Below are 9,696 nucleotides of genomic sequence, written 5' to 3'. Positions count from 1 at the left end.
TCCTTTTTTTCCATCAGGATCTCAAATCCTTAAATTTGAAGGTATGGAGATTGAACGTTTGATTCTCAGTCATAGAGGTTTCTCTGACTCTGTGATTAATACTATGTTACAGGCTCGTAAAACTGTATCTAGGAAGATATATTATCGAGTCTGGAAGATTTACATTTCTTGGTGTTTTTCTCATCATTTTTCTTGGCATTCTTTTAGAATTCCTAGAATTTTACAGTTTCTTCAGGATGGTTTGGATAAAGGTTTGTCTGCAAGTTCCTTGAAAGGACAAATCTTCTCTTTCTGTTCTTTTTCACAGAAAGATTGCTAATCTTCCTGATATTCATTGTTTTGTACAAGCTTTGGCTCGTATAAAACCTGTTATTAAGTCAATTTCTCCTCCTTGGAGTTTGAATTTGGTTCTGGGGGCTCTTCAAGCTCCTCCGTTTGAACCTATGCATTCGCTGGACATTAAATTACTTTCTTGGAAAGTTTTGTTTCTTTTGGCCATCTCTTCTGCTAGAAGAGTTTCTGAATTATCTGCTCTTTCTTGTGAGTCTCCTTTTCTGATTTTTCATCAGGATAAGGCGGTGTTGCGAACTTCTTTTAAATTTTTACCTATGGTTGTGAATTCTAACAACATTAGTAGAGAAATTGTGGTTCCTTCATTGTGTCCTAATCCTAAGAATTCTAAGGAAAAGTCGTTGCATTCTTTGGATGTAGTTAGAGCTTTGAAATATTATGTTGAAGCTACTAAGGATTTCCGAAAGACTTCTAATCTATTTGTTATCTTTTCCGGTTCTAGGAAAGGTCAGAAGGCTTCTGCCATTTCTTTGGCATCTTGGTTAAAATTTTTGATTCATCATGCTTATGTCGAGTCGGGTAAAACTCCGCCTCAAAGGATTACAGCTCATTCTACTAGGTCAGTTTCTACTTCCTGGGCGTTTAGGAATGAAGCTTCAGTTGATCAGATTTGCAAAGCAGCCACTTGGTCTTCTTTGCATACTTTTACTAAATTCTACCATTTTGATGTGTTTTCTTCTTCTGAAGCAGTTTTTGGTAGAAAAGTACTTCAGGCAGCTGTTTCAGTTTGATTCTTCTGCTTATAATTTCAGTTTTTTTCATTATAAGATTTAAACTTTATTTTGGGTGTGGATTTTTTTCAGCGGAATTGGCTGTCTTTATTTTATCCCTCCCTCTCTAGTGACTCTTGCGTGGAAGATCCACATCTTGGGTAGTCATTATCCCATACGTCACTAGCTCATGGACTCTTGCTAATTACATGAAAGAAAACATAATTTATGTAAGAACTTACCTGATAAATTCATTTCTTTCATATTAGCAAGAGTCCATGAGGCCCACCCTTTTTTGTGGTGGTTATGATTTTTTTGTATAAAGCACAATTATTCCAATTCCTTATTTTTTATGCTTTCGCACTTTTTTCTTATCACCCCACTTCTTGGCTATACGTTAAACTGATTTGTGGGTATGGTGAGGGGTGTATTTATAGGCATTTTGAGGTTTTGGAAACTTTGCCCCTCCTGGTAGGAATGTATATCCCATACGTCACTAGCTCATGGACTCTTGCTAATATGAAAGAAATTAATTTATCAGGTAAGTTCTTACATAAATTATGTTTTTAAACTGTTTTCCAAATGACTTCTATTATCAATTTTGCTTCATTCTCTTGATATCCATTTATTAAAGATGGAGCAATGCACTACTTGGAACTAGCTGAACACATCTGTAAACCAATGAGAAGAGGCATATATATGCAGCCACCAATCAGCAGCTAGATCCCAGCTCCTAAACCTACCAAGGTATCCTTTTCATTAAAGGATACCAAGAGAATGTAACAAATTTGATAATTAGAAGTCATTTGAAAAGTTTTAGGTCCTTTTAAGTGCCCTTTAGCCATCAATGATAGGAGGGACCATAATAGATGTTTTTGTATAATAATGTTTGTACAAAACTTTTCTGTCTTTCTCTCCTATAGTATGACTATGCCTTTAAATCCGGAGGTTCCGAAGATGTTTGCTGCACTGCCAGAGTTTTATGTAGAAGATGTAGCTGAATTTTTGTTTTTCGTTGTACAGTAAGTAATACATTTTGTTTTTTACTGAGAAATCATTTTGTAAATTTTGTTGAGTGGAATTAAAGGTTCCATCTCCCTTTTTCCATCAGTTTATCTAACATTTGGTTTACTTGCATGTAACGTATCACCTCATTCAATTTGCTACTTCCCTTATGCTTCAGTTCATCTTAAATCTTTCTTTGTAAACCTAAGGGCCAGTGGGAGATATATGCACCCATGTAGGGCGGAGCTCTCACGTGAAACACATTGTCCCAGAACCTTATACATTGGTGATTGGTGGTTTATCATGGCATATAGCATAGTGTGACTCTTGCATCTCAGAAAGGGGTTACCAAGTATAGGAACCAAAGGAACCTTGTGTTTCACATCCAGGGAGCCGGGACTTCAGCATAGAGATCTGTGCAAAACATGCAGAGATCCAAACGCAGTAACAACCTCTAAGCAGGGTTTGTGTGAGCTGTGTTTGTACATATTTACCTTTTGTAGGAACAGGAGGATGTGACAAACAAGGATATTGCACTGCCATTGACTCTAGAACGTGTCAACATGACATGTTTACTAACAGACCATTAAAATTCTAAAGAAGTGAAATCTCATAAATCAGATGTGTTAAATCATTCAAATCTGGCGTTACATCATTGGAATGAGTAATGTTTATTATGTAGCATTATTAATGGATTGTGTTTTTATTTTATTTTGCATCATTAAGAGTCTTGTTTTAGCAAGAAGACACTATATATTTAAATAGAAATAAGCTGAATCCTTACAAAGTGTAACGTTTGTTCTTTTTAACCTATGAATATAGAACCTATAGAGTCTGAGACATATTCACATGATTTGAGGGAGAGTCTGAGACATATTCACATGATTTGAGGGAGAGTCTGAGACATATTCACATGATTTGAGGGAGAGTCTGAGACATATTCACATGATTTGAGGGAGAGTCTGAGACATATTCACATGATTTGAGGGAGAGTCTGAGACATATTCACATGATTTGAGGGAGAGTCTGAGACATATTCACATGATTTGAGGGAGAGTCTGAGCCATATTCACATGATTTGAGGGAGAGTCTGAGATATATTCACATGATTTGAAGGAGAGTCTGAGCCATATTCACATGATTTGAGGGAGTGTCTGAGCCATATTCACATGATTTGAGGGAGAGTCTGACATAATTACATGATTTAGGGAGAGTCTGAGATATATTCACATGATTTGAGGGAGAGTCTGAGATATATTCACATGATTTGAAGGAGAGTCTGAGCCATATTCACATGATTTGAGGGAGTGTCTGAGCCATATTCACATGATTTGAGGGAGAGTCTCACATAATTACATGATTTAGGGAGAGTCTGAGATATATTCACATGATTTGAGGGAGAGTCTGAGCCATATTCACATGATTTGAGGGAGAGTTTCAGACATAATTACATTATTTGAGGGAGAGTCTGAGATATATTCACATGATTTGAGGGAGAGTCTGAGCCATATTCACATGATTTGAGGGAGAGTCTGACATAATCACGATTTGAGGGAGAGTCTGTGACATAATCACATGATTTGAGGGAGAGTCTGAGACATATTCACGTGATTTGAGGGAGAGTCTGAGACATATTCACATGATTTGAGGGAGAGTCTGAGACATATTCACATGATTTGAGGGAGAGTCTGAGACATAATTACATGATTTGAGGGAGAGTCTGAGACATAATTACATGATTTGAGGGAGAGTCTGAGACATAATTACATGATTTGAGGGAGAGTCTGAGACATAATTACATGATTTGAGGGAGAGTCTGAGACATAATTACATGATTTGAGGGAGAGTCTGAGACATAATCACATGATTTGAGGGAGAGTCTGAACCATATTCACATGATTTGAGGGGGAGTCTGACATAATTACATGATTTGAGGGAGAGTCTGAGACATATTCACATGATTTGAGGGAGAGTTTGAGATATATTCACATGATTTGAGGGAGAGTCTGAGCCATATTCACATGATTTGAGGGTGAGTCTGAGCCATATTCACATGATTTGAGGGAGAGTCTGAGCCATATTCACATGATTTGAGGGAGAGTCTGAGCCATATTCACATGATTTGAGGGAGAGTCTGAGCTATAATCACATGATGTGAGGGAGAGTCTGAGACATATTCACATGATGTGAGACAGGTGTTTTTTGTGATGAAGTGGCTATGGGTATATTAAGCCTGTTTGTATCAGTGTAATTTTATACATGACTAAGGACATTTGTCCGAAACTTTGTAATTTTGTGGCTTGAATAAAACCTTTTAACACAGTGCTGCTGCAGCTTGGACTTTTTCATTATATTGTGGGGTTCTGGTATAGACCCTAGCAGCCTGCACTGATAAAAACTCCACTGAGTGCTGAGCAGTGATTTGTTGCTATTTGAACTGTTTGTATACCAGCTCTGTTCTGTGTACCAGCAATATGGAGGACAAACAAGATGAGCCAAAGACTTTTGGATACACTGACATGGAGGCAGCGAGGATTACCACACTGATTTGTGGTTCAAGGGATTTTTTAAGAGCCTCTCCCAGTCAGGCAGGTGAGTAAAAATTATGAACGTATACAGAAGAAGCATACAGCATATGAATTGCATGCAGTGACTCTAGCGGAATACCATAGAGTTAAAAGAATTCCAAGAGGCCTGCGAATGAATGTGCAACCTACCTTGTTGCTTGATAACACTGAATATTGCCAGAAGTTTGAAATGATCTTGAACAAGTGCTCCTTCGATTTAATGGTACTCACAGTTGATTATTTACAAATGGAGCTGAGCAAGCAGAAAATCCAGATGGAAGAATTTAAACATGATCTAGCGGTATCGATGTCGGTACAAGAGCTGGATAAGCTGTTTGGCGAGATGGAGAGTACCATACAGGAGAGAGAGAAGACTAAGTTTGCCCGTGACGAGCACGATTACGAGACCGGAACGGTCTATCTTTGGAGAGGGGAGCGAGTAGCGAGAACGGACCGGAAGGAGGTATGGAGGCACTTCCGGTGGAAGGAGAAACCAACGCAATAGGTTCAACAAGCAGAACGACCAGTCTGGTACACAGAGCTCCTCATCCGAATCGGCGTCGGGGGACTCAGAGGGAGAAGTCGGACACACAGAGGGGGGAAGCGCCACCACAGGCGGAAAAGGGGCCAATACGAGTGGCAGCAAAAATCGTGCAGTGTCTCGCAGCCAGAAGAAATGACTGTGAACCTTAGTAGAGCGCAGTTAACCGTGGAGGAAGCACAAGTTCTGAATAAAGGACTATCATTTTGTCCCACAGGTGAATGTAATATGTTTGAACTGCGCAAGGATTTGAATAGGTTCTATAGATCAGTAAAAATGTTCATTTTGTGATGTGCCACCGGCCAAGGAGAATGCATGTATTGAAACACTTGACTTATCTACATTTAAATTGAGAAATAAAAGTAATTTCACACCAACACAGGTTAACCCTAGTGTGCAAACATTTATACAATTGGTGGATAGAGATATTGGGATTCTAGAAAAGAAATGTAATGATACTAAGGTGAATAGAAAAGTGAATTTTACCAAAAAGGATAAGAATGCCTTAAAGAAATTGAGTGATAAGGGGATTACCATTAAGAGAGCGGATAAGGGAGGAGCTACTGTCCTTTTAGACAAAAAGTTTTATGTCCAAGAGATTAGAACACAATTGGCAGATGAAAAAGTGTACAAGTTGTTACCCAAAAATCCAAAGTTTGAGATTAAAAAGGAGATAGAGAACTGTGTCTCTAAGGCAGAAAGAGGAGGAGTTATTGGACATGATGTGGCTAGATTCCTATTGGAGACTGAGGAAATAACACCTGTCCTATATACTTTACCTAAAATTCATAAGGACAAGGTAGCTCCACCAGGACGCCCTATAGTGGCTGGAATCGGGTTAATCCTGTCCAATTCATCCATCTTTTTAGATAAATATCTAAGACTATTTGTGGGATCTAATTCCTACATAAGAGACACAGGGGATTTTTTGAACAAAATACAGGGCCTAGAATTGAGTGAAGGTAAAGGTATCTTGTATAGTATGGATGTGGTAAGCTTGTACACATCCATCACACATGAAGCAGGTATTGGAGCAGTTAATAAAATGCTTTGTAATGATGTGGGGATAAGTGAGATGCAGAGACATTTTATTCTTGAACTACTAGGTATTGTACTTAGATGTAATTATTTCCTTTTCCAGGATGAGTATTTTCTGCAACTCCAGGGCACAGCCATGGGTTCCAATGTCGCCCCCACCTATGCGAAAATTTTCATTAATGTGTTTGAAGAGCATGTGATGTATAGCCACCCTTTATTTATTCTATATGGCGCCACATGGTGGCGCTATATAGATGACGTGTTCGGTCTGTGGTTGGGCGACATTGGAACCCTGGAAACGTTTTTTTGAGGATTTGAATAATGCCACCCTGAATATTAAATTCAAACTCGTCCATAGTGAAGAGAGTATTAATTTTTTAGATACCAAAGTGTATAAGTCTGTAAATTTATTATCAGTGGATGTGTACAGAAAGGAAACAGATTGCAATAACTTATTGCATTACAATAGTGCACATCCTCCTACTCTCACTCGATCTTTGCCAAAAAGCCAGTTCTTGCGTGTAAGGCGCATAGCATCAGATGAAAGTTTGGCATTGGAGAGGCTTAGTGAGATTGGGAGTGCGTTTACTCTTTCACATCAGGATTGCAATCACTCAGTACACTCCAATGTTTCCTTATAATCCCCTGTGATTATAAGGAAACATTGGAGTGCACTGAGTGATTGCAATCCTGATGTGAAAGAGTTCCAAGAATTTCCCATGCCAGCATACAGGAGATGTAAAAATCTTAAGGATACTCTTGTAAGGGCGGACATAGGACCAAGTAAGATGAAAGTGCAGAGATACATTGATAAGAAGAATAATGGTTGTTTTCCCTGCCTTAATTGTACCAACTGCAATAATATGTTGCGGGGCTCTACATTTTTCCACCCACGTACTGGCAAAAATATTTGGATTGGGGGCTATTTTACCTGTAATACAGAATTTGCTGTGTATCTAATCAAGTGCCCATGTGGGTGGCGCTATGTAGAGGAGACCACCCGTAAGGTGCGTGAAAGGTTGAATAGCATAAAAGCAGTATAAGGACAGGAGTCCTGGATGCACCTGTGGCACATCATTTTTTGACAGCTGGACATAGCCTCAGCCAAATAAGATTCCAAATTATAGATCATGTTGAGAAACCTAGGAGGGGGGGCAATAGGGAGAAAAATCTTAAACAGAGAGAACTGTTTTGGATTTATACACTGGGTACTATGTGGCCGGGAGGTATGAACAGGGAGATGGATTGGAGTATCTTCTGATTTGAGGGAGAGTCTGAGCCATATTCACATGATTTGAGGGAGAGTCTGAGACATATTCACATGCTTTGAGGGAGAGTCTGTGACATAATCACATGATTTGAGGGAGAGTCTGAGACATGATCACATGATTTGAGGGAGAGCCTGAGACATATTCACATGATTTGAGGGAGAGTGACATAATCACGATTTGAGGGAGAGTCTGAGATATATTCACATGATTTGAGGGAGAGTCTGAGACATATTCACATGCTTTGAGGGAGAGTCTGAGACATATTCACATGCTTTGAGGGAGAGTCTGTGACATAATCACATGATTTGAGGGAGAGTCTGAGACATATTCACATGATTTGAGGGAGAGCCTAAGACATATTCACATGCTTTGAGGGAGAGCCTGAGACATAATCACATGAATTGAGGGAGAGTCTGTGACATAATCACATGATTTGAGGGAGAGTCTGAGACATATTCACATGATTTGAGGGAGAGTCTCTGACATATTCACATGCTTTGAGGGAGAGTCTCTGACATATTCACATGCTTTGAGGGAGAGTCTGTGATATATTCACATACTTTGAGGAAGAGTCTGAGACATATTCACATGATTTGAGGGAGAGTCTGAGACATTCACATGATTTGAGGGATAGTGTGACATAATCTCATGAATTGAGTGAGAGTGAGACATAATCACATGATTTAAGGGAGAGTCTGAGCCATATTCACATGATTTGAGGGAGAGTCAGACATATTCACATGATTTGAGGGAGAGTCTTGTGACATAATCACATGATTTGAGGGATAGTCTGAGACATATTCACATGATTTGAGGGAGTGTCTGAGACATAATCACATGATTTCACGGAGTGTCTAAGACATAATCACATTATTTGAGGGAGTGTGCTCACACATCCGATACTGGTGTGAGTGTCGGCAGTGACTGCTGCTTATTTCAGGGGGGGTTTCTGAGATAAAACAAAGTTCTTTAGCTAATTACTTATAATTGATCATAGTAATATGTGTTGTGTTGTTTTCTACCACCATTTGTTTGGTTTGGTAAGAAAATGTATAGTAAGTTCTGTGAAGTGCAGGGCTCTGATATTCATGTGTCTGCTGATCCTTGTCTTGTCTACTGTGCTTCCTGTATAGCACTGTATAATATGTTGGTATATTACAAATAAAAATAACTAATCCCAGTTAATCAAGTGAGCCTCTCCAGCCTGTTGTTTTCATGATGTTAAACACATTGGCTGCCAGAAATGGTTAGTGACTTGCTACACTTTCTGTAGTTTTCTTTTTTTGACTGCTAAAGAGTTAAATGGACACTGAACCAAATTTTTTTCTTTTGTGATTCAGATAGAGCATGCAATTTCTCCAACATTGGTGTGTCCGGTCCACGGCGTCATCCTTACTTGTGGGAATATCTCTTCCCCAACAGGAAATGGCAAAGAGTCCCAGCAAAGCTGGCCATATAGTCCCTCCTAGGCTCCGCCCACCCCAGTCATTCTCTTTGCCGTTGCACAGGCAACATCTCCACGGAGATGGTTAAGAGTATGTGGTGTTTAGTTGTAGTTTTTTTATTCTACTATCAAGAGTTTGTTATTTTAAAATAGTGCTGGTATGTACTATTTACTCTGGAACAGAAAAAGATGAAGATTTCTGTTTGTGAGAGGAAGATGATTTTAGCAGACAGTAACTAAAATCGATTGCTGTTTCCACATAGGACTGTTGAGATGAAGTAACTTCAGTTGGGGGAAACAGTTAGCAGACTTTTCTGCTTAAGGTATGACTAGCCATATTTCTAACAAGACTGTGTAATGCTGGAAGGCTGTCATTTCCCCTCATGGGGACCGGTAAGCCATTTTCTTAGTCTCAAACAGAATAAAGGGCTTAATATGGGCTATAAAACTGGTAGACACTTTTATGGGCTAAATCGATTGCTTTATTTGGACATTTTATACATGTTTATGCTGATAATTCACACTTATAAACTTGGGGAACGTTTTTTAACGTCAGGCACTATGTTAGACACCTTTTCCAGTCAGGAAGGGCCTTCCCAGTTGTAGGCTGAGCCTCATTTTCGCGCCATTACTGCGCAGTTGTTTTTGAGTGCAAGACATGCAGATGCATGTGTGAGGACCTGAAAGTAGTTGGAAAAGTTCCTAGAAGGCGTCATTTGGTATCGTATTCCCCTCTGGGCTTGGTAAAGTCACAGCAAAGGCTGTAGCT

General features: G+C 39.3%; 1 protein-coding gene across 1 annotated transcript in view; it reads left to right on the top strand.

Moving 5' to 3' along the window:
* Positions 1-9,696, top strand: part of LOC128643806 (ubiquitin conjugation factor E4 B) — a gene marked incomplete at both ends in the record, with an annotated part of 107,858 nt that overhangs the window by 64,801 nt on the left and 33,361 nt on the right. The window contains one exon of the mRNA XM_053696629.1: positions 1,985-2,083. Coding sequence (XP_053552604.1) covers positions 1,985-2,083 — 99 coding nt within the window. The remainder of the gene's footprint in view (positions 1-1,984; positions 2,084-9,696) is intronic.

This window comes from Bombina bombina, unplaced genomic scaffold (assembly GCF_027579735.1).
Source record: "Bombina bombina isolate aBomBom1 unplaced genomic scaffold, aBomBom1.pri scaffold_713, whole genome shotgun sequence".
Classification (NCBI taxonomy): domain Eukaryota; kingdom Metazoa; phylum Chordata; class Amphibia; order Anura; family Bombinatoridae; genus Bombina; species Bombina bombina.
This window is presented reverse-complemented; position numbering and strand designations above follow the sequence as displayed.